General features: G+C 60.5%; 1 protein-coding gene across 3 annotated transcripts in view; it reads right to left on the reverse strand.

Moving 5' to 3' along the window:
• SEPTIN9 (septin 9) overlaps window positions 1-24,587 on the reverse strand; it is a 147,016-nt gene that overhangs the window by 114,814 nt on the left and 7,615 nt on the right. Inside the window, exon 2 of one of the 3 annotated variants that reach the window (XM_053893170.1) lies at window positions 15,429-15,485. The exons of 1 other annotated variant lie outside the window; for it this stretch is intronic. In XM_053893170.1, the coding sequence (XP_053749145.1) occupies window positions 15,429-15,485 (57 nt within the window). Of the gene's footprint in view, window positions 1-6,371; window positions 6,497-15,428; window positions 15,486-24,587 lie in introns of those variants that run through there. One more of the 3 variants, XM_053893172.1, reaches the window with a different exon arrangement.

Below are 24,587 nucleotides of genomic sequence, written 5' to 3' on the forward strand. Positions count from 1 at the left end.
CCGGTTAGGGGAGGGGGGAGGAAGGCGGGGAGAAGTGATGCCCTGGGCTGGGCGTGCGGGTCCCTGCCACCTGTCACACCCGTCACACCCTGTCACACCCGTCCTCTCCCGCAGATCCACCCAGCCCCAAAGCGTGCAGTTTTTTATAGCAAAGTTTCAGAGCTGGTGCCTCTTTGCTAATTTCCTAGGGGTGTGTTGCTTTGTTTATTCAGCTTTGCTCAAGTCAGAGTTTCCTCATTTATTTAAAAAAAAAAAAAAAAAAAAAAAAGGAGCGGGGAGGAGCATCTGAAGGTCTAAAGACAGAAGCCTTCTCCACCAGGAGCTGAAATCCACATTGCTGTCTGTCCAGAGTTCAGGCTGTGGCCAAGACCGTTCTCCAAGTTCAGGCCGCTTGTCAGAAGGAAATCTCCCCAGTTTCTCCGTCAGGTCCCACCCTGCCTGCTGCCCGGTCACATGTGCAGCCTGAATGAATCCACAACTGCCCCTGTCAGCGGAATCCTCGTGTGGCCGGTGAAGGCGTGCCTGGGGCTGGAGGGCCTTTGGGCAAAGGGGTTCGAGTGGCAACCTCAGCGCAGAAGTTTCTGTCCGGATCAGATGACCAACTCAGAGCAGGAGAGAGAAGCTCGGACGGCAGAAGGCAAGCAGAAGAGCGTGGCTGGAAGACGGTTCCTGAGAAGGAGCAGGGGGACAGGCTAACGGACAGTGAGCCCCACACTGACACACAGGCAGCCAGGGTCACATGCAGGCCGGGCAGGGGGACCAGACAGAACAGGGGGTACGCCGACACAGCGGAACCCAGAACGTCCCAGGCTGGCCTCCGTCGTCAGCCCAGGAGGGCCCGGCCTGGGCTGCCCTGGGCGTGGCACGTGTCCAGCTGTGTTCTGGGCCAGAGTTGGGGCTCCCTGGCTGGCCTGGGGCAGGGGTGGGGGTGCAATTTAAGGCCTGGCCCAGCCCAGGATTTCCCCATTTCCTGCCTCCCAGAGGAGCCAGCCTGGGTGTGAGGAAAGAAAAAGTGAATCAGGAGCCTTACCTCACACCATGTGCAGAAATTAACTCAAAATGGATCAAAGGCCGGGGCCCTGGGTGGCTCAGTTGGTTAGGCATCTGATGCTTGATTTGGGCTCAGGTCATGATCTCACGGTTCATGAGATTGAGCCCCACATCAGACTCTGTGCTGACGGTGCAGAGCCTGCTTGGAATTCTCTCTCTCCCTCTCTTTCTGCCCCTTCCATGCTCGTTCGCTCGCTCTCTCTCTCTCTGTCCTCTTTCTCTCTCAAAATAAACATTTTTTTTTTTAATGGATCAAAGTCCTAAACGCCAGAGCCAAAACTGTACAACTCTTAGGAAAACACACAGGGGAAAAGTTTTGTGACAACGAGTATGACAGCAAAAACACAGGCAACAAAAGAAAAGAACAGTACAATTGGCTTTTGTCAAAATGAAGAACCTCTGTGCATCGAGGAACACCAACGGCATGAGAAGGCAACTCGCAGAATGAGACAAAGTATTTGCAAATCACATATCAGACAAGGGACTAATATCCAGTATATATAAAGAACACCTACAACCAATAACAACAACAACAACAACAAAACAATAAAAGACTCGGCAAAGGACTTGAAGAAACATTTCTCCAAAGACACAGACACCAACAAGCCCAGGAGAAGGTGCTTGGCGTCACCGAGCATTAGGGAAATGTACATCAGAGCCACAGAGAGACACCACTTCGCACCCCTCAGGACGGCCGCTGTCCACATAAACAAATTAATTAAATAACATGTGTCGGTGAGGCTGTAGGGAAGCAGCACCCTTGTGCCCTGCTGGTGGGTGAGAGAAATAGTGCAGCCGCTGGGAAAGCAGTGCGGAGGTCCCCGCAAAAATTAAACACAGAATTCCCATATGATCGAGCAACCGTGTTTCTGGGTATGTGCCCCAAATGTCTGAAAGCGGGGACTCCAGCAGGTATCTGCACGGCCAGGCTCACGGCAGGAAATCTCACAAAAGCCAAAAGGTGGAAACAAGCTGGTGTCTACCCAAAGGTACAAGAATACACAGAATGTGGTCTGTCCATATAATGGAGTGTTATTCTGCCTCGCACTAGGAAAGAATCTCCGACCCCCCCCCCCCCCCGCCCCAGTGCGGCTGTACCTTGGGGACATAATGCTAAATGAACGAAACCAGGCACAGAAGGACAAATGGAGCAGGATCCCACCTCCGTGAAGTTCCTAGAATTGTCAAACGCGCAGACACGGAACGTAGGGGGATGGGGAGAAGGGAAGATTGATGTTTCATGGGAACCGAGTTTCGCTTTAATACCGATGGTTGCACAACTGTATGAATATACTTAGCGCCACCAAAACGTATGCCTGAACATGGTCCAAACGGCAATTCTTTCTTATGCGTCTTTTGCCACAATTTTTAAAAGGAATTCAGAGTCCTGGGGCGCCTGGGTGGCTCAGTCGGTTGAGCGTCCGACTCTTGATTTGGGCTCGGGTCATGATCTCATGGTTTGTGGGATCGAGCCCTGCATCAGGCTCCGCATTGACATCGCCGAAACTGCTTGGGATTCCCTCTCTCTCTCTCTCTCTCTCTCTCTGCCCTTCCCCGCTTGTGCACACTCGCTCGCTCTCGCTCTCTCAAAATAAATAAACTTAAAAACATAAATAAATAAACCAGCTCAGAGTCTAGCACAGGGCCCCTGGGGGCCCCCAGTCCAGTGATGGGTGTCCTCCTAAGAGAGGAGGAGAGACGGGGCGACACGGAAGGCTGTGACAACAGGCAGAGAGACTCGGTGATCCTTCTAGAAGCGGAAGATCACCGAGGATGACAGCCTGCTTCCCGGGGGCGGTGGCGGGCGGTGGGGGGGGGAGACCGGCTCCTCCCTCGGGGCATCCGGAAGGAGCCAGCCCTGCCCACACCTTGAGTTTGTACTTCCTGCCTCCAGAACTTTGAGACCGTGGCCTGCTGTTGTTTTAAGCCACCCAGTCTGCGGCAGCTGGTTTCAGCAGCCCTGAGAAACTACCCGGAGGACCAAGTCCCTCGCCACTCAGAGCCAGAAGAGGAGGAGGGCCAGGAGGGCGCCCGGCCATGCCTCTCCTCTGGGAGATGAGGAAAACCAAGCCGGAGAGGGCCAGGCAGGTCCAGGCAGCTTGCGGACCGCAGTGTCCGTCCAGGACAGGGGTGAGAGGTGCCCGGGGACTCGGACACAAGCAGGGACGGGTGAGAACGCAGGCACTGTCCCTATGGGTGGGGGTGTCCAGCTCCCTGCCCCCACTCCCCATGACAGCGGACGCCCCTGAGAAGAGCAGACCACCAGTCCCCTCTCCCCGGGCAAGCGCCGTGGACCTCCATGCGTCGGGCAGACGCCCAGGCAGGGGCAGCCGTGCCGTGACGGGGCAGCTGGCCCTCCCGGGACCCCCACACCGACGTCCACGACAGAGCAGAGGGACTTCCACATTCCCCGCCTGCAAGTCACCCGCGAGGCCCGTTCCCACCCTCCCCGGGGCCCAGCTGAGCTCAGTAACAGCTCCCCAGTGGAAAGTTCCCTTCTTGGAGATTCTCCCCCTGCTGAACTACAAGCGCTTGGAACGAGATAAAACTGCTTAATTTGTAAAAGCCACAAAGCCGATCCAGAACAAGGGAAAAAACCCGACCCTTGGCTAGAAGGCGCGGCCTTCTGTGTCTCAGCGGCCAGTCACTGCTCCGTGACTCATCCCTGCCTTGCTGACAAGCCCTCCGGCATCTTCTCGGGGTGGGGGTGGGGAGCGGACAGCCCCTGAGGGGGCCGGGGATGCCCCCCCCCCCCCACTGAGGAGGACCCCGGGCCCCAGACTCACACACCGGGCAGGGGCCCAGCGCGGCCGGGAGAGGGAGCGAGCAGACGTGAGGGTCCCGCGGCTGTCCGCACCTGCCCCAAGCCCCTCTCCTTCCCCAGCGACCCCTCCTGGACAGAACCGGGCAGTGGCCGGAGGCCCACCTTAACCACCAGCCCCGGGGCATGAGCGGAGGAGCCCTGTCTGGAAGGCCCGGGTGGGGCGCTGGGCCGGGCAGGCGCCTCTGCCCGGTGTGGACTGAGACAGCTGTCACAACCGCCTAACGGCGAGACGAGGGGACGTGTCCGGCGAGAAGGAAGGAGGGTTCAGGGCGCCCCCAGAACAGACTCAGAGGCCCCATCGGCAGTGGGGCGCTGCCTCCGGCCATGCTGGCCCAACTCTTTCAGCTGACAGGTTAGGAAACTGAGGCCCCAGCAGGCACAGGGGGCCCCAGTTAAAGGTACCATTAGAGACCAAGGTCAAGATCTGAGCAGGTCTGGGGAACAACATCGGGGAAAAGTTAGGAGGGTCTCCACTTTCGTCCCCATCTGTAACCAGTTTCTAACCGAGCTTTGAAAGAAGTAAGTGATTTTAGGGACAACGCAGCCCTGTGAGGATGTCCTCGATAGTACCGATTCTTCCACGGGCACACCCTGAGAGAAGGTCCCCGCGTCGTCCCTCGCCGTGCAGACCTGCCCGATGAGGGCAGCGGTGCCTCGCGCGGCCGCCGAGGTGCAGAGCTGAACGTTTGCAAAGGCAGTTTTGTTCAGTTCGTGAAAAGCTCCCGGGGTCTGGTTAGCCCGGAAGGTTCCAAGAGTGCTATCACTTCCCAAGAGTCTCCCCCCCTGCTCTCCGCTCCCCTGGTGTCACCCATGTGGGCGGTGGCTTGGCCGGCTGTAAAATGAAGGCCGGACCCGGCGCCCACCCCCGCCCCGAGGCCCCGCAAGCCAGGCTGGTGAAGTGAGGACCATCGCAAGCCTGCAGGGGTCCCGCTCAGGGCGCCCTGTGCCCTGCAGCCCCCGCCAGGGGAGCGCGGGGAAGTCTGGCTCCACACCTGTCTACCCCAGCTGGCCCGTGTCACTCAGCTCACACCTTGCCTTCCGCGGGTCTCCACGGCTGCCCCTCCTCCCGTGGTGGTCCCGGCCTTGTACACGTGCACGCACACGCACACGCACAGACGCATGCACACATGTGGGCACGCCGGTCGGCAGCTCTCCCCCCAGTGGCTGCCCCGCCAGCCCTGACCTCATGTCAGGATCAGGTGAGCCCCTGGAGCAGCAGACAAGGAGGAGCCTCGGGACGGGCCACCCTTTCCCCTGGCCTCTCGGGGAGCCCCCCAACCCACCCAGTGGCACGCAGGCTATGCACCTGTGGGGTGACATTCTGAGCCTCACCGGGACCACCTGGAGCCCTAGAAGGCCCCAGACCTGCACAGGGTACCCAGGACACTCGAGGGGCACGCTGAAAGCCGCAAGCACCACGATGGGCTAGTCACGAGGTCAGACGCCGACACAGTCACGGCGTGCCGTGGCTGGCCGGGGGACTGAGCAGCCTCACCGCGGACAGGGGGCCACCTAACCGGATGACTCAAGGTGGGGCTGCCTCCCCTCTCTCCAGGATCGGTTCTCGCGCCACCCCGACGGCTCTGTGCCCGCTCCGTGGGGACCGCCCGTGAAAACGGCCTGTCTTTGAAAGGCTGGACCCACGAGGGGAGCGGGGAGTGGTCCAGACCCGCGAGGCCCCGCTGCCCCAGGACCAGCCGTCCGCCCTCACTCTGTGCCCTGACGTGACATCAGCGACTCTGCTGAAGAATCTGAGCCGAGCCCACGTCTGCTCATCCTGCTGGTCTGACGCGTCCCTCAGTGACCCTGGAAGACCGCCACTCCCCACCCCGTTGCAGGGTTCCTAGGTGAGTAGGGGCTCCAATGACACCAGTCAGTCACCTGGGTTAATGCCCCAAGCTTCCAGCGAACAGGACCAGGTCTGTCAGCCGTGTGCGGGCGTGCACACACCCACACGCACACACACACACACACACACACACACACACACACACACACACACACACACGTCTGCATGTCTGCCCTGAGCCCCGGGAGCTCCACCCCGGCAATCAGCTCCTGGGAAGGCACCAAAAGGCTATTTCAAGGAGGAGACCACGGCGGCCTTGAAGACGGACTTTGGCTGGCAGCAAAAACACAAACCACACGGGGGACGAACCAACCAACTAGCGACCCAGAGCCGAGCGCCGGCTGCGGGTCCCCCCACCCTTTGCCGGGGAGCTCGGCGCCAACGTCCCCGTCCCTGCGCCCGGCGTCTCGGGACGCAGAAGTGGCACGCTGGGAACCGAGGGGGAGAAGGATCCGGGAAGCAGAGCGGGCTTGAAATAAAAGCCAGACTTCGTGAAGCTCGGCTCTGGGAACACCGCGTCCCACGACCTCAGAACAGCCAAAAGGAAAGAAATATGTCCACAGAAATGAATCCCAGTGACCCCTGGGTGCTGACTTCCCGAAGCAGCGATCCAGCTCTGAGTTAGGGGAGGGGCGGCGAGCGGCCTACCTGTGATCCGGTCTCTCTCCATTACTACGGATATATTTAGCAGCAGGCGGGAGTCCTGGCGTCCCCCTTTCCAGAGGCTTCCTCCCCTTCTCACCCCCGACGCCCTCCCTCCTTCTGCCTCCTCCTTCTCCTCCTCCTCCTCCTCCTCCTCCTCCTCCTCCTCCAAAAACACTCTTTGTCTGGTCTAATTTCTTCAATCTGTTGCAATCACGAATGCATCCAAATTACCACGTTTCCATGTGCTGATCATATGTTTGTGCTCCCAACTGAACCAGCATTGTCTCTTTGAATCGGGAGGGAGAAGGGACCGAGGCAGAGAAATAGAGGCGAGGAGGCGGGGCGGGGGCCGGACGTGGGCCGCGGGCCTCCCGCAGCCCCGGGGTCCCGGCCGGACTGGACTGCCGTCTGGGCTTTGTGCGCCCGGTGGCTCCAGAGGTGCGGCGTGCGAGCGGCTTCCGGCGGCCTTCTCTCCACCCCCTCCAGCCCCTCCGCCAGGCCTGCTGCTCCTTTTTAATATCCACTTGGAGAAGCTTAACTTAGCCTCTTGGAAACCAGCTCACAGTCAGATTCCTGGCGACTTCCAAAGTCTTTCATTTTCCCGTCCCGCGATGCTAGATCCTTTGGTCGCAAAGCCTCGCTCCCGCGTGCCTGTCTCTGCCTGCGGCCCCGCAGCCCACCCCCGACCCCAGACTCGACCCCCACCCCCCGGAGGAGGAGGCAGGGCCCCGGAGCACCTGCCCGAGGAGCCCAGCGGGATGTCCGGGTCCTGACAGAGACCGCCTGGCCCTCCCTCCCGCCCAGGCGAGGAGGGGGGTGGCGCAAGAGAGACTTCCTGGAAGGTCCCACACACTCATGAGTCAGTGCGTCCCCAGCTGTCCCCAGGGAGTGAGCTCCTCAGCGCGACTCCCCACTCAGCCCCTTCTCCGGGCCTGGCTGGGGGCTCGAGTGCCCCCTGCTCTTCTCCTGGGGCCCGGGGCTGCGGGGAGGGGCCGCTCACCTGGCAACCTCAGGGCCCCACCGGCACCCGGTCAGAGTCAGGGCTGGGGGGCTGGGGAGATGGAGGCATCCCCTCTGCCCTTTAGGCTTCTTTCCCTCCAAGGCCCTTGGCCCCAGACAGACACGGGTTTTGTCTGCCGGACCCTCTTGAAAGAAGACGCGCGTCGGGGCCCATGCCGCACCGCTCGGGCAGTTTTGCGGAGAATCTGCAGATTCTGCGCTTGTCTTGGAAAAGACGGCCATGTGGCCACGTGGGCTGGTGTGAAGAGCGTCGCCCCCCCATTGACGACCCATTTCCGGTTTGCCCTGGTCCCCCAGCCCCTTCACTCATTGTCATTATTCTGAGCTTGCCATCCCGTCCCACATGGCCACGTGAGCCGTGTTACCACGGGTGGTCCGTGCGCACCTGCCTGCCAGACAGCGCAGTCAAGGTCCCCGTCCCCTCCCGCCTGGGACAAGACCCCAAATGCAGTGCCCTATGTCGCAAGGGCGTCTTCTTGGGGGGCGGGGGACGCCCAAGGGCAAGCACCTCCTCACCCCACCCCCCAAGCAGAGCCTGGAGGAAAGCCCCAAAAGCGGCCCGCATGGTGACGGAAGGTGGGGGCAGTGTCTCAACCAAGGGGGGGTCCGACAGGCTGAACAGTGGCCCCCAAACACATCACAACCTGATCCTTGTAAAGGGGACCTTATTTGGAGCGTCTTTGCAGAAGGGTTTAAGTGCAGTCAGGCTGGGTCCTAATCATACGGGGGGGGGGGGGGGGTGAGGGGGAGGCGGGAGAGATTTGCAGACCGTGGCTTTGAAGGCTGGGTGCGGCCACAAACAGAGGGGCCGCAGCCCCCAGGGGCAGCAAGAGGCCGGAGAAGGATCTGGCAACCCTACCCGCACCTTGCTCTCAGGCGTCCAGGTCCACAACCTGAAGAGAACTCACTTCTGTGGTCGTGAGCCACCAAGTCTGTGGCCGTTTATTACGACAGCCCCAGGAAACACCCCCAGACACCATAAACCCAAGAGCCAACATCCCCGTATAACGTTTTCCGGCCATTATATTTCATTCTAACGCATTACATTCAACCAACCATTACCAATCCTTGGGTTAGAACAGTGACAGTCGTGGGGGCTTTGGGGTTTATTCCTTCAGCCTCTTTTCTGATTTTGAAGAAATGCTCCTTACTGGTTTTTCTGCTTATAAATGTAATCTTTGTTCATCGCACTGGATTTAGAAACTGCAGAAAAGATATGAAGAAGACCCCCTTTAATACCACACGAGACTCTCCGGCACCAATTCCCGCCGGGGCCAAGCAGGCCCAGGAAGGCCCCCCCCCCCCCCCCCCCGAGACAGGCCCGCTGGTGGAAATTCGGGCTAGGCCAGGACACGCGGCGGCCTCGTCCGTCCAGGCCGCCTCCTGCAGGCGCCGGGCGCACAGGCTGTGATTTCACAGCCGTAGTTGGTGCAGCTGCTAAGCACAGCTGACCTGGGGTTTGTCCCCGGCATAGTTTGGCTCGACGTCCGTCCGTCCCCCCCCCCGCCACCATGCCTAAAAATCCGAGCATTCTGGCCCAAGCAGGGGATCATTTGAAACCAAAAACCTGGCAGCACCGATTGGCTCCGAGGAGGCCCGTGTGAGTCATGAGCCAGCTCAGAGGCCAGGCGCAGAGGTGGGGTGAGGCCAGGCCAGACCTGCATCCCCGAAGTGGGTTCCCCACATGGCTCCATTATCCTCGTCTGTGGTTACATAAAACCCGATGCCCCCCCCCCCACCCCAGCTTAGAATCTGCCGCTGCATTAGCATACGAAAGGCGGTGAGCAATGCCAGTGAGGGGGCAGGCTTCCTTTAACCCAGCACTGCCCGGATTGGACACCTGCCACCTGGGGGAGGCCGACCCCCCAACCCCCCCCCACCCGCCCCGGGGGCCATAGCTTTGGGAAACTGCCTGGAGCAGCCAGCAAGGCCCAGCCCCCTCCGGCCAGCCCACGTCCTGGGGTGGGCACCAATGCGCAACAGCTCTTTCCAGACGGTTCTCAAGATGGTGCCTCCGTCCTTCACCCCCCTTCCCCCCGCACAGATGTGTACCTGCCACCTGCCTGTTCCCAGCCACCTTCTTTTCAATGTCACCATCACCAGCGAGGGGCCTGGTACGGGGTGAGGCCTGTCTTTAAAGATACCGCCCTGCACCCGGTGGGGAGGGGACGCCCAAGTAAGAGGCGCTCCCGGGGTGCCCTGAACGCCTGCCGCCCGGCCAGGAGGATGATTCTGATGGTGCGGGCTGCATCGAGAAGGGGCTGACAGGACCGACGGGGCCTTGTTCCCCGCGCCCCTTCTGAGGAGGGGCTGTGAGGAGGTGGGGGGAGAGGAGACACTCAGAAAGGAAGGTCACATTCTGAGGCTCTGGGCTCACACTTTCCGCCCCCGCTCACCCCCCTCCCCCAGCACGGATGCCTGCGAAGCCTCCATAATCGGCTCCGAGCTCCCAGGGAACTCTCCCTCTAAAAAATGACTTTTCCGTTCATTTCCCGCTCACCCCCAGACTCAACCACTGGAGTCTGCCTCCCTGAGTTACAAGTAAAGGCGTTCCATCCTGACCCCCTCCCGCTGCTACCTTACCCGCCAGCAGAGCGGGCAGCCTCCCCGAGCAACACAGATTCCGGGCTGGGGCCGGCTGCATTCCTCTCCGGAACCTTCTCCCCGCTTTTGATCGTGCGGCCAACTTTCGGCTGCTCCTGAGCAAATGCAACCCGGCTACTCTCTGCCCTTGGGCCGGCCTGTTGCTTTGGGAGGAAGGGAACCAAGATGAGACGGGGGAGGGCAGCGGCCCGGGAGGGCCTCACGCTCAGCCAGCCATCCCAGGCTGCAGCCCGGCCGGAGCCGGCGCTCCGCTCCTACAGGAGGCCCCGGCTGGCCGTGTGGTGCAAGGGGGGGCCTAGGGGTTTGGAGGCCAGGTTCTCGGTAGAGTCTGCCCCCGGGGCCCCGGGGTTGGAGCTTCTGCCCAGAACACTGAAAACTCCCCCAAAGAGCTGGTGTCTTCCATTCACCGCTGGGAGCCCTGCATTCTGCCTGCTCGGCAAGCGCCCAGTAAACGCTCGCCAGGTGAACAACGAAGTTAAAGATCCAACACGTGGACTCTCCCGACCGGCGCTGCCCAACAGAACGCTCTGCGATGATGTAAATGTTCTATATCTATCGCGTTCAATATGGCAGCCACGTGTGCCTACTGTTGAATGGGTTTCCTCCTCCTCCTCCTCCTCCTCCTCCTCCTCCTCCTCCTCCTTCTCCCCGGAGACATCGCATTCTCCATAAATGTCTTCACCAGAAGACAAACAAAGAGAAAAGCTACTTTTCAGCCAAGGCAAAAGAAGGCGGATACTTCTATTTTAAACTCTTTCTTTGGCCCATCGTCCCAAGCTTCTCCTATCGAGTTCAAGTCCACAGTATTTACAGCCTGCTAGCTATGTGCCGTAAGAACATGGAGCCCTATGGGTGGGGAGGACCCCGAGACCCCCCAGGCCAGCAGGCTAACGGAGACTGACGGGCCGGGTCAAAGTTACCGTGGAGAGAGAACACCTTCAGAGACGAGAAGGTGCACAGCCCGTCCCAGAGCGTGGTCGCCAGATGGCCAGGGCACCCAGAGCATGGAGGGAGGAATCGGGAGAGAGGGCCTGGAAAGGGGGCCGGGCCAGGCTGGGAAGCGTCATGACCACCGTACTTGGGTTCCGTTTAGCCTGTGGGGAGAAGTGAACCAAGGTTTCCTTAATAGCAGGAGGATCATGACCAGGTCTGTTCCGAATAATCACACGGACGCAGCCTCTGGCCCAGGCCCGGGCACACGGCCGGGTCTCAGCGAATGCCGCCGAATGCTGACGGGACCAGGGCAGCCTCCGTGTGGAGAAGGGGTGCCGTGAGGAGGGACACCGAGGCCTGACCAGGTCCAGGCCAAGAGGCGGCCATTTGGGAAGAGGGGGGGTTGACAAGAGGGTGTTGGGGGTGGTGCAGAGGTTAAGGAGACACCGATTTCTTGCTTGAGTACCTGGGTGGACGGTCAGGCTGAGACGTGACGGGAACAAAGGAAACGAGGTGTCGGTGCATGGGAAAGGAAGTACTATCGAGGGGAGCCTCTGAGAGCCCACGGCCCTGCCCGCGGTCAGCCAGGCTCTGGCAGTGTCTTCCTCGACCGGCTCCCTGCCACAGAGGCACGCTCTCTCCCTCCTGCCCGTGTGCCCACAATGATGGCGGCGGGGCCCTGCGTACAGCTGGGCGTCCTGAACGTGAGGCTGAGGGCTCACTGGGCCCGGGACAAGGAAGGGGTGCGTGAGCCTGGACAGAAAGACGGGCGGGGAGGGAGCGACGGAGGAACCCGCCCGAGATCCCAGGGGGCACCCGCTTGTGAGGCGTCCCCCGTGAGGGCAGAGACACAGCCCCCATCCACCCACAGCGGCCCAGCGGGAAGGTACTTGAGGTTCCCCTAACGAATCGTCACAAACACAGGGGCTTAAAATAACAAAAACGGGTTCTCTCCCGTTCTCTCTTCTTCTGGAGGCCGAAGTCCAAAATGAAGGCATCGGCGGGGCTGAACTTCTTCCAGAGGCTGTGGGGAAAACCCTTCCGGTCTCTTCCAGCCCCAGTCCCGGCATCCCCCCGGAGTGCTCACCTTACTTCATCTCTGCCTACGTCTTCACGCGGCCTTCTCCCCCCGTGTACGTCCCCTGTGTGCCATGTCCCTTCTTGGAAGGACCCCCAGCCATGGGGTTTAGGGCCACCCTACCAGGAGCAGAACCTCATCTCGAGATCCCCAACCAACGACGCCCGGAAGAGACCGATGTCCAAGTCAGGTCACTCTCTGAGGTTCTGGGTGAACGTGAATCCTCAGGGGACACGATTCAACCTCCTACAGAAGGGATGAGGCCACCAACCTCAGAGGTGTCTGAAGGAGCAAGAGAAGGACCCAGAACACACACGACGGGCAGAAAGAGAAGGCTCTGAGAGATCCCGGCCGGGGACAGTCGGGCAGGCTGGCGGGCCGGGCCGCAGAAGGTGAGGGAGCTGACCGGGTGCGCTGTGGGAACCAGGGCAAAGGTTGGCCCGAGACAGTGGCCCCGGAAGCGGCTGCCCAGAGACGCTGCTAGAGGCCCAGAGTGTGGGAAAAGAAACCGGAAGGCCACTTGGGAGGTCTGAGTGTGGGCATCCCCACGGCCCAGACGATCTGCCTGGGGTCACACATGTGGGCACGGGGACACGTGAGGATGTTCCCAACAGCGCCTGTAACAGAGGAACCTTCCGTGGAACCCCGGCAGCAGGCCCGCGGGTAGACAGGCAACTCGGCCTGCCCGCACGGAGGAGCCCTCGCCCACGGTCAGAATAAATGAACTAAAGCTACGTGGACCCTGCGTGGACAGGTCTCAAAGCCATCCCGTCGCGTGGAAAAGCAAAAAGCAGCAAAAGGCCACCGCCCCCTTGGACACCCGATGTGATGCCGCTGGTCTTCAGCACGAGACCACGAGAGACCACACGAGACCACGAGAGACCACACGAGACCACGAGAGACCACACGAGACCACGTGTGTTGACCACAGACACGCCCGACGGGGACCGGTTCTAAATTCAAACAAGTGGTCACCCTGGCAGGGGTGGGCATGGGGAGGGTCACCCCAGGGGTTCAGACTGCACCCGTGATACCCCATAACTCACGCCGGATGGTGGGGGCACAGCCGTTCTGTTATTTTACTTTTCACGTTTACGTGTCAACCAAGTTCTTTTTTTTTTTTTTTTACTTTTTTTAATGTTTCTTTATTTTTGAGGGAGAGACAGAGCGTGAGCGGGGGAGGAACAGAGAGAGAGGGAGGCAGAACCCGAAGGAGGCTCCAGGCTCCGAGCTGTCAGCACAGAGCCCGAGGCGGGGCTCGAACTCATGAGCCGCGAGATCGTGAGCTGAACTCCGACTGAGCCCCCCAGGCGCCCCAGTACCAATTCCATTTTTATAAAAAAGAGCCGCGAGTGAGTGAGCTCGTCAAAGCATTGACCTGGGTGTGGCTTGTGCCAGAAACGGCCGTCCCCGGCCTGGTCCCACACACAGCCCCGTGAAGAACCTGAACGAAAGCAGGCCTCTGGAGGACTCGGGGTCCAAGGTCCCAGACACGGGAGACCAGGCAGGGTGTGGGACAGGAGGTCAAGCTTGGGGGGGGGGGGGGGGAGGGAGGGCGGCGGCTCTCAACGGGGATCCTACAAGGGTCAGAGGGGCGGGGCGAGGGGGCTGAGAGGCTGGGGGTCCAGGGCAGGACCCCGCCTGGACCGAGGTCTCAGCTGCAGGACGGCAGGGCTGACAGAAGGAGCCAGGGAGACGAGGAAAGGGTGTCCCGGGCCGGAGCCCGCACAGGCCCCCACAGAGAGGATTCCGTGTGTCAGCAGGCGGTCCCAGGCGAAACCCAGATCACCGACTTGCAGCTCTGGGCTTTGGCAAATTATGCCTTAGGCTTCCAAGTGGAGCCGTGCTAGCGGCTGCCAAGGGCTGACGGCACAGAACTGGCCAGTCTGAGCGCGGGGAGGCGCTGGCCAGAGGAGGCTGCGTCCACGCGGCCCGGGGCGCCAGTCTCCCAGGACCTCAACCCCCGAGCTCAGGAGCCGGTCTCCAGCCCGTCACAAGACCAGGCCCCCAGACCCAGCCCCGCTGGCAGAAGGGAGGGAGACCGAGAAGCGGCCCAGCTGCAGAGGCAAGGGGTCCCGGAGAAAAGTTCCCCGGGAAGGCAGAGGCGGCCGGGCGGTCCAGTGGTCAGCGGCCTGACGTGGCCCCGGGTGGGCGGAGCTCCTGCTTAACCACGGATGTGAATCATTCGGCCGCCCTGCAGACCTCCAGCCGGGCGTCACCCTTCCCTTCCCACACCCGGCCCCATCCTGCACCACACGGGGCCTCAGACACGGCCGTGTGGACATCCCAGCCTGTACAGACACACCCCGCCGACGCCACCACCCCCATTCCCTGCAAAGAGCTGCCCCTGGCCTCCCCACGAGCCTGGAGGTGTCCCACCCACGGGTAGGTGACACCTCTCCCCTCGGGGATGTTTGCGCTGGCCCCGGAAGTAGGCGCAGGAACGTCTGGGCAAGGAATTCTGGCGTCGCCAGAAAGATCTGGCTGCTAGCTACATGTAGACCTTAGCTGGAAGTTCGTCTAAAATAAAGTAATTAAGGGGGCGCCTGGGTGGCTCAGTCGGTTAAGCGGCCGACTTCGGCTCAAGTCATGATCTCGTGGTCCGTGAGTTCGAGCCCCGCGTCAGGCTCTGTGCTGACAACTCAGAGCCTGGAGCCTGTTTCAGATTCTGTGTCTCCCTCTCTCTCTGACCCTCCCCCGTTTATGCTCTGTCTCTCTCTGTCTCAAAAATAAACGTTAAAAAAAAAATTAAAAAATAAATAAATAAATACAATAAAGTAATTAAGGAATTCTATGCAAACGACCGGACGAATAAATTAAACTTAATGGATTCTTCAGACGGTCAACAGTCACGCGTAGCTAGCGGCCCCTACAGGGGACAGCACAGACACGGGACCTTTCCACCATCACAGGAAGTGCGACTGGGCAGGGCTGGTCTCGGAGGTGGGACGCGGGCTCTGGGAGAGGCGAGTCCCTCCGTCTCCGGGCCCCGACATCCTCCTTGAAAGGGGGCCACCAGCATGAACACGCACAGAAAGAGCCAAGAGAATAGCTTGGCCGTGACCATCACGAGCTTGCTAATTTGACACTGGTTACCTATTCGCTCTGTCGCGGGAGCACCTTCCCTTCCACAGGGTCACGGGGAGCAGGCGCAGGGGTCACGGGCCGATTGGCTCAGAGGTGCTCAGAGTCAAAGCTGCCCTCCCGCGGGCGGCCCGCCCTCGGCACCTCGCGCCTTCCCTCCGTGCTACCTACAGACGGGCGGCTGCCCCAGCCCCTGGCGACACGCCTCTGCCGGGCCCGAACGCGACCTGCATCAGAGCCATCGAAGACGGTGTCTCCCTGGACAGCAGGGGAGGGGCCCTGCTCACCCGAGAGGGCCAGGCCGGAGAGAGGGCAAGGCCATGACTTAACACACCGCTTACCTGGGCCCGTGGGGTCGCCAAGCTTCCGGAGACGGTTGCTGGAGGTCCGCGTGACTCCTAAAGACAGGGGCAGAAGGCACAGGTCACACACGGCCGCCGGCGGGTGGTTAACACCGGGCACGCCCTCACCTCTGCTCCTACAACGGGCTCCAGAACCAGAAACCAGAGGTCCTCGTCCTCCCCGGCGACACCCAGGCCCAGCAGCCACCTGCAAGGACAGCCACTGCCATCTGGACACCGGCCACTGGCGGCCACCGGGCCAGACTCTTTACACCCATTTCTCACCTAACTCTGACCGCTGCCTTTTGCGGCCGAGTTTCAGTCGGGTCGAGGAACTTGCCCGAGGTTGCACAGCTCCTAGGAGTTGAGCCCAGAATGAACCCAAGTCCGTCCAACTCTAAAATGCGGGCTTGGCCCAGTGCATCATGCCATCCTGACTGTCCGCAGGACGGTGAGGGGTGCTGGCCCCCGGTCAGGCACTGGTCACCCCCTGGGATGGCACACGTTGATCTGTATTGTGAATCGGGATCTCCCCGCACCAGGGTCCCTGACGCCACCCCCCTCCCCCCACTGCTCTGAGGCCGGGCAGGGCCGGGCTGGATCCGGGAGGGTGGAGGACGAGCGGTCCTCCCCCACACCCCCCAGCGGGGAGCAAGAACGGAGCCCCAGATGAGCACTGCCTCGTGCTGCACACGCTCCATCCCGGCACCCACCCCTCAGGCCAGCGCGTGCTCCCTGGAGAGGCTTATGGCAGGCAAGTCCTGACTCGAGGAGATTTGCGGAGGTGCTAAGCCGAGCCCGGCCAAAGCTGCCAGGAAGGGTATCCACGGGAGGGGCAGGGGGGCGTGCTACCGCGGCCGGGTCTCACGGAGCTCTGGAAGTGTGCCGCCTGGGCAACCAGGCCGTCCTTTGGAGAGCCGCAGGGACACCCCAGGTTGGCCGGCAGAGGCCCTCCCCACAGACGGCAAGATGAGCGGGGAAAGGACCCGCTCATCAGGGTTAACCCGGAAACCTGCCCGCAGCCTCCGCCGTCTGACAGCCACCCAGGATGCCGGGGCCAGAGATGCCCGCTCCCGTCTCGCGGTCTTCCGGAGAGGCTCTTACAATGCTCACTCACTCATCCGTCCCACAAACCCCCCCACCCCCCGCCCGACACCGTGACCACCGGGAAGCGGAGGCAGCCAGCATTGTTCCTGAAGGTTCCAGAGCCCCACGCAGGGTGACCCACAGACCTGGCTTCGTGTGCAGCTCCCCGGGGACACCCATGCTCTGTACGTCTGAAGACAGTGACAGCAGAATGGGTACAGTGCATCCTTCAGGGTCTTTCTTACCTGCCGCTAAGCCCAGGTCTCTTTCTGAGCTTGGGGAGGACCCCAGGATGGGCCCCAAATGTCGAACCCACACGGAACACCACCAAGAGATGCATGGACACGAGACTCAAGGGCCTGGAGTGACCAGCGAGGCCTCTGGGAGGCAGGGACGACCAAGTTGACCCTCGAAGGAGGCAGGGAGGAGGAGGGATGCTGTGAGGTCACGACCACTTCCACTCGCGGAGGCTCTATGACCACTCCCCGCGCACCCCACGACGCAGGTGCCACCAGGGCCATTTCAGACAAGGGAAGCGAGACCTGGAAGGCCCCCTCGGCCCGCCCCAGCCACGTCGGCGACCTGGTGGCCGACTCTATGTGTCAACATGACTGCATCCCCCCGTGCCCAGATATGCAGCCAAACGTGAATCTCTGGGTGTTTCTGGGTGAGGTTAGTGTTTGGATCAGCGGACTGGGCACAGCAGGCCGTCCCCTCGGCGCGGTGGGTGCAGACACGACCGAGGAAGGGGGGTGCTCTGGGCCTGACGGGAACACCGGTCTTCTCCTGTCCACGGGCTGGGACGCACGGCGTCGGCCCCCCTGGTCCTCGGGCTGAACTGCGGCACCCGCCTCCCGGGGCGCCCAGCTTGCAGCCGCAGCCCTGGGGTTCCTCAGCCTCCGTCATCACGTGAGCCCGTTCCCCGCCGCTCTGTGACCTCACCCGGCAGACACGCGAGCACCCTGGGTGCCCGGCCACCCCGATGAAACGTCTGCTCACCGCCGAGTGATGGAAACCGTCCCTCCTCGACTACCGCCCAGAACACGAGGATTGCAGGCCACCCCTGCCCATCGAGGCTGGACGGCGGCCTCAGGCCCTTGGGGGCGGGACATTGGGCTTCCAGAACTGACTGCTCCCTTCGGACCCGGAGAGGGTGGGGCCCTCAGTGGCTCTGGTGGGCTCCCCGGGGCTGGGAGCGGCGGGAGGGAGACGGGCCCTGCCCCCAAGGCTGCTGAGGCGGGAGTGTGGGCATCCCCAGCCTCCGACGGCCACCACGACGGCCGTGGGCTCTCTCCACACGCCTGAGTGGGAGCTACACTGCATGTGACAACCCACGAGAATGATCATCACCCCCCAACACACACACACACACTAAGCCACTCAGAGGTCCCGCCGTCGGGCTAAGAGTGGCACCAATGAGCCACAGCTGTGCCTGTAAATCCAGCAAGTCCCCAGTATGGAAACAGTACGGGCTGAGGAACAGAGGAGGAATGGGCCCAACATTCCTGTGGATTGACTCACTTCCGGCTGTGACTCGCCCGGGGCCAGCTGGACGCCCACCCGTGCCCCTGTGGCGGCTTCCAGGCAAAGGTAGAAGGGAAAAGGACCCGTTTGGGCTCTTCAGCACCCCCCCCCCCCCACCGGGGCGTCTGGTCCTCAAGCCCCATTCTGGGTTGGCTCCTCCCCCAGCCCGCGGGTGGGGCCAGAGCAACAGCATCTGTCTCGGATTTCTTGGGTGGAGTTTGTGTTTTATTTGTGCTGTTTATTTTTCCGATTTCCCCAAACACGCGGCTGGTGCCAGGCAGCCCCTGGCGCAGACAGGACGCCGGGCACGCTGCTTGCTGGGCCGGGGAGGTGGCGGGCCCGGGGTTCCCGCCGTCCGACGAACTCCCCGCCCGGGAGACACCCGCGGCCAAGAGCTACTGAAATCCAGCTCCCTGGACCTCATTCCTCGGGCCCGCGTCGGAGTCCGGCGCAGAGGGAGCTGGAAAGGCCTCCAGGACATCCAAGGGCTCCGCTGTTCCAGTTGAGAAGGGAGTTATTTTTGTGCGATTTTAAAAGAAAACATATTCAGAAGGAGAGGAGGCCATGTGACATCCAGAGTTCGCCGGGTGCGAGCTGCACGCCCCGGGAAAATAACACCCACCCCTATCCGTTCCAGCCTCATCACTCCCCCCAGCCCCCCCCCCCCCCCGTCCCGGGGCGGCGGCACGGGGACCAAGACGAAATGAGGTCACACGCCGTGGCACTGGGCACAGTCCCGAGCACAAAGGAAGCACCCGATAGATTAGACAATTATTACCATCGGCAGTAGGTTCATCACAGTCCTAACAATTTTTAAATTATTATCGCTCACCTGCTGTATACGCCAACCTGAACCTGGGGACCTATAATTAGGAGCTAAGAGAGCTCGGCGGCCCAGAGCCGATGCATCTGAACGAAGGAGAAGTTGTAACCGAGGCCCCCGGCACGTTCCGGCCAGGCCGCTGCTATGCCCCGACCACCGCCAAAAAAAAAAAAAAAAGTTCTTCCAGGAGCTCTACCTTACTCCCTCCCAATTCAGGGAAGCCCCCAGACCCTCCTGGTCTCCACAGCGATCTGCACGTTAGGGGAAGGTGGGCAGTTTTCTAGATCCAGAGAAAACAGCCAGGCTTTGGGGAGCTCAGACTCCGGGTGCTTGCCCTCCCGGACCCGGCCGCCCCAGAGACTCGGAGGCCGGGGCCAAAGGCCGTTTCCCACGTGGGCACAAACTCCAGACCAGTGACCAACGCCAGCAGAGTGTGGCAGATAGAGCCCACGAGATTGAAAGTCGCTTCAGATGAGACAAAAGTCAGCAGGGAGTGGAAAGCGGGACTCAGCCCCGGCCGGCGGCTCCAACAGAATGAAAACGCAGCGTTCCAGAGCAGGAAAGAAGAGGCCAGAAGATGCGCGGGGCCTCCTCGGGCCTCGAGAGAAAGACGAGGATCCCACGCAAGGCTGGGAGAACGGGGATGGTCCGCGAGGCATTTTCCTCGTAGGAGCAGCGTTTGGGGTGGGGGCCGCCTCCAGGCAGCAAAAATGGGTCCAGGTAAACCGCCTGGTGCCCCTCTCGCCCCTTTGCCACACCCCCCAGGGGCGGCACAGCCCGGGTGCCTGTGTCACAGAACTGGGGAGCTTGCCCGGGGAAGGGAGGGCAGGGTGTGAAGACATTTTATCTTTCCCTTCCAACCACGTTTTTGTGATGGAACCCAGGAAATTACAAGGTTGAAATGGTTAAACAGGCACTGAGGAACTTAACTAGACTCTCCAGTTAATAGGTTATTATTCGTGATTATTTTTAATGACTGGAACACCACACGTAGTCTCAGAGCCGCTGCCTCCGCCCAGGATCTGGCGGCTGGCCCCAAGCCCCGCTGGGGTCGTGCACCGCCCAGACACCCTGACCCCGGGGTAGGGGACACCGCCCCTCCACACACACACATGCACCCCGTTCTGCTCTGTGCCAACGGTGAAGGAGGTCTGGACAGGACCTTCCTCCAATTAAAAGTCACCATTTTCTCAAAAGGGAGCCTTGCAGGAAGGGGTCCGTTTCCAATAAAGAATCGGTTTTCAATTTTTGCTTCAAACTCATGAGAGACTCTCAGGAAAGGACCGGGAGGTCCCGGCGACCTTGGCCCAGAGCTGCCTGCCCCTACCCAGCGGTCCCCTCCTCCTTCAAGCCCAGGACGGGGGGGGGGGGGGGGGGGGGGGCCCAGGACACACAGTCTTTACCCCCTTCTCCAAGCTCAAGTGCTCACAAGAAGCTGTGAAGGGCTTCCCCCAAGTCAAGGTTGCAGGTGGGAGTAAAGAGTCAAATTCCAGGCTTATCTTCAGAGGAACCTGAGATAAGGAGATAACACCTCCTCCCTCTTCTCCTACCCTCTGCCCTTGGCCTTTGCTGCCAGGAAGTGTGTGTGCTCTGGACAGGTACACTAGGGAGGTGCGGATGCCCTCCTGATGGTGCCCCAACCACCACCGCCCCCCGCACCCCTCAAGAGAACCTTCTCCCCACCAAGGCCGGCAGCTGGGGCTGCGGATCGAAGCAAACCTCAACGTATTCTCCCACGTGGCGAGCAATCCTTTTGCCTCTGGAAACGTGCTCGGGCAAGGGACGCAATACTGCGGGAAGTTCTGTTTTCTGCAAAGCCTCGGGCCTTGAAGCCAGGGGTCCTAGTCCCTTCTCGGACTCCCGCCCCTACCTGCCATCCCCTCTCCGGTGTTGGCGGTGCTCCCAGCCCACGGTCCGCCCGGCTACCAAGCGCCAGCAGAAGGGGCTGCTGGTTCTGGTGTGGTGCCCTCGGCCGCGGTTGCTGCGGCTCAGGGTTGGGGCCCGGCTGCAGGGCCGGAAGAGAAGGCCCCGGGCGGTGACCGCGTCGCCGGCAAGGGCTCTGCGTGTGCGGCGAGGAACCAGGGCGCACGTCCTCCTCCAGCTCGGACCACATCTTCGGGCGGGTGTTCAGCCTGTCTGAGCATCTTGGCAGATGCAGACTCGTGAAAGATCACTGAGTGCCTACTCTGCACCGGGCACTGTCCAGGGAGCGGGGGACACGACGGTGACCCAAAGTGCCGTGGCTGCTCCTGGGGCCCCTCCACGCGGGCATCTGGCTCACACCTCGGGGAAGAGGTGTCACCAGATGGCCACGTCTGTCACACAGCCATCGGTGCTGACCAAGGACCCACAGAGCCCTTCCCTCAAAGGTTCACCAGCGGGGCATCTGGGCTCTGGGCCCCACCCGTAGAAACTACATTGCCTGGTGAAATCTGAAGTTCAGGGGCGCCTGGGGGGGGGGGCTCAGTCGGTTAAGCAGCCAACTTCAGCTCAGGTCACGATCTCACCGTTAGTGAGTTCGAGCCCCGCGTCGGGCTCTGGGCTGGCCGCTCGGAGCCTGGAGCCTGCTTCGGATTCTGTGTCTCCCTCTCTCTCTCTGCCCCTCCCCCACTTTCTCTCTCTCCCTGAAAAATAAACAAACGTTAAAAAAAATTTTTTACATCTGAAGTTCAGATAAACAACAGATAATCTTCAAGCATCATCCCTTGCCCTCCCAGGCTCTCCTCTGAGTGACAGAAGAGATGCCATCCACGGGACGAGGTCTCCAGGTCCCCCGGTCTGCCACCCAGCGAGGGGCTTGGGAGGAGAGCGGAAGGTGGGAGCAAGGGAGAAACGAGGTACCTCCTTCCTGCTCTCTCTGCCTTGGGAGGTCACGTCTGGCCTCTGCCGAAAGCTGTAGCCCCTGCCAGGCAGGCCCGCCTTCGTCCCCAGCGTCGGGGGACTCTGGACCGGTGACAGGACCTCCTCCCTCTGACCCTCCGATCTGGCGGGGAGGGGATGGGGGTGGCTTCCTGCTGCTGAAGATCTGTAGGTCGTGTCGGCAAAGCCACCGAGAAGGGCCCTGACCGCGTGTCGACACGGTCAAACGTTGTTGCAAAATGTGCGAACCAGGAAATACCTTAAATCCAATCAGTTAAAATCCCTGTGTCCACTCTGAGCTCCTGCCCAACACACTCCTGTGCAAGGAGCCACCGGAGGGGTACTGCCATCTGGGGGTGCCGGCCAAGGAGAGGTTGGATGGAAAGCTATGTAGTTGGGACTCAGCTGGGTTGTATTTACACAGCTCGCACCTTTCTGCGTCTACTTAGGTGACCGCTGGCCATTCCGCGGTGGGAGTCCAGTGATGTGCCTTCTGGTTCCCGTCCCCACCCGTGTGCTGCGCACGGTCAGAGGGGCAGGGCAGGGGCGTGGCCCGAGTGCATGCCGGAAAAATGTGGGCAGAGGGGGAGAAGCAAGATGTGGCACGTATGGAGCCAGAAGCTCGTCTACGGAAAACCATTCCAATCACCAGACACAGAGTTGTAAGCGGAGAATTCAGTCCTCGTCCACGTTGAATCAAAACGACAAGTATCCCCGGCCAGGAACGAAGGTACAGTTACAAATGCCCTGTACTTTTATTTTTAAGGTTTGTTTTTATTTTTGAGAGAGCGAGAGAGCGCACGCAAGTGGAGGAGGGGCAGAGAGAGAGAGAAGTGGGGGGGGGGGGGGAACAGAGCATCTGTGCTGAGAGCACAGAGCCTGCCGCGGGGCTCGAACTCACGAACCGCGAGATGGTGACCTGAGCCAAAGTGGGACGCTCAACCGACTGAGCCACCCAGGTGCCCCGCAATGTCCCATACTTTTCTGTGTCTTTCTTAAAAACAGAAATTATCTTCAAAATAGAATTGATCAGAATTCTTGTGTGTAGAGGGCAAAGATCGTGGCAATTATCACAAACTGTGAAGTCACACTTTTTAATGCATCCCAACTACTGAAGATAAAAAAAATAAACTTTGATTAACCAGGAAGATGAATGAAATTTCTATTCTCTCTCTTTCTACCTCTCTCTCTCTTTCTGTTCGGAATAAATGATATGACCAAGTCCTCAGGTAAAAGAAGCGATCAGAGCATGTGGCCAAAACAGTAGAAAAAAAAAAACAAAACATTGCTTTGGAGACAGGACAAGTAGTTGATTGATAGAAGCATTCTTAGGTTTCTGGAATTTCTGGTGCTTATGGTATATGCCAGCTGTTTAAAATTTACAGTTTGGGGGCACCCGGCTGGCTCCATTGAGGTTGTGAGCTTGAGCCCCACGTCGGGCGCAGAGATTCCTTAAAGACTCAGATCTTTTCGGGGCGCCCGGGTGGCTCGGTCGGTTAAGCGTCTGACTCTTGGTTTTGGCTCAGGTCGTGATCTCGCGCTTCGGGAGTTCGAGCCCCGCGTTGGGCTCTGTGCTGACAGCTCGGAGCCTGGAGCCTGTTTCGGATTCTGCGTCTCCCTCTCTCCCCCCCTCCCCCGCTCACACTCTCTTTCTCAAAAATACATACACGTTTCAAAGAAAAGGAACAAAAATAAACAAACTACAGTCTCCTTCAAAAATAAAATAAACCTCGCGATGTGTTGTCACTTCCTCTCTCATCCTAAACAAGAAATCACGTTCATACTTTTCAAGAGCTGTATACGCCCCACGCCACCTGGATCTGCCCCCGGCTGCTCCTGTCCGCCGCCCGTGTGACAAATTCCCCACCCTGAAGCCCTTCGGTTCTGAGTCCTCAAGCGATTTGTTTCCTGGTGAGACACCAGTGCAAACGGCCCACGCGGGAAACAGAGGAGGTTAACAAAGGGCCGACGGACCCCCGGGAAGATCGAGGGTAACGTGGAGAATGGTTACGATCAGAAACTGCCGACCACGGCAAAAAGGGGCAGCAGGAAGGTGCCCCAGAACACGGCGAAAGGCTTCGTCCGCCTCCGGGCCCCACTGTTTAATGGGCCCCCCGGTCACCCAAAAGGCAGCGGCGTTTCATCCAAGCTTTGGATGGTGGTCAGAGCATAACCGGAGGACAAACCACAGAGACAGGTGGGGTCAGGGGTGCAGAGGCCCGGGAAGGGCTGGCGAGGGGAGTCAGCACCCACAGAGGCCCAGCGGGCAGGCGGCGCTGTTGACCGGCCTGGAGTTCCAGGAGTCTCTGCGGGAGTAACCAGGCAGCAGAAGGAATGGTCATCAGGAGAGGTGACTGGTCACCTGGGGCGACTGGCCCCAAGACTAGGGCACTCAGGCTGGCCCAAGGAAGCCAAGGGACACCTCCCAGGGTCCAGACGCACCTGTTCATGGGGCCAAAGGAGGGACAAAGAGAAGGGGGTACTCCTGGCATCACTCGCCAGCCAGAGACAGGAGTCAAGCCCTGTAGGCAAGCGGGCCAGTCTTTTACTGAGCTTTAATAAGAAACATTCTTTATCCTCACGTGGCGGGTAAGGGGACACTCTGGTCTCTTCCTCTTCTTACAGGGACTCCAATCCCACCGCGGGGGCCCCACCCGCAAGACCACCTAAACCGAATTACCTCCCAAAGGCCCCACTTCCAAAAACCACCCCCCTGGGGATCGGGGCTCGGACGCAGGGACTTGGGGTCGATGTTTCAAACACGCGAATCCTCGAAGCTGACTGAGAAGCAGATGGCAGTTTCTGTTCATCCAATGTCCTTACAAAACGCCAGTGGTAGGAACCCTGGTCTGGCTACGGAGGCAAGC

This window comes from Panthera pardus, unplaced genomic scaffold (genome assembly GCF_024362965.1).
Source record: "Panthera pardus isolate Hobbes unplaced genomic scaffold, ASM2436296v1 HiC_scaffold_3, whole genome shotgun sequence".
Lineage (NCBI taxonomy): Eukaryota > Metazoa > Chordata > Mammalia > Carnivora > Felidae > Panthera > Panthera pardus.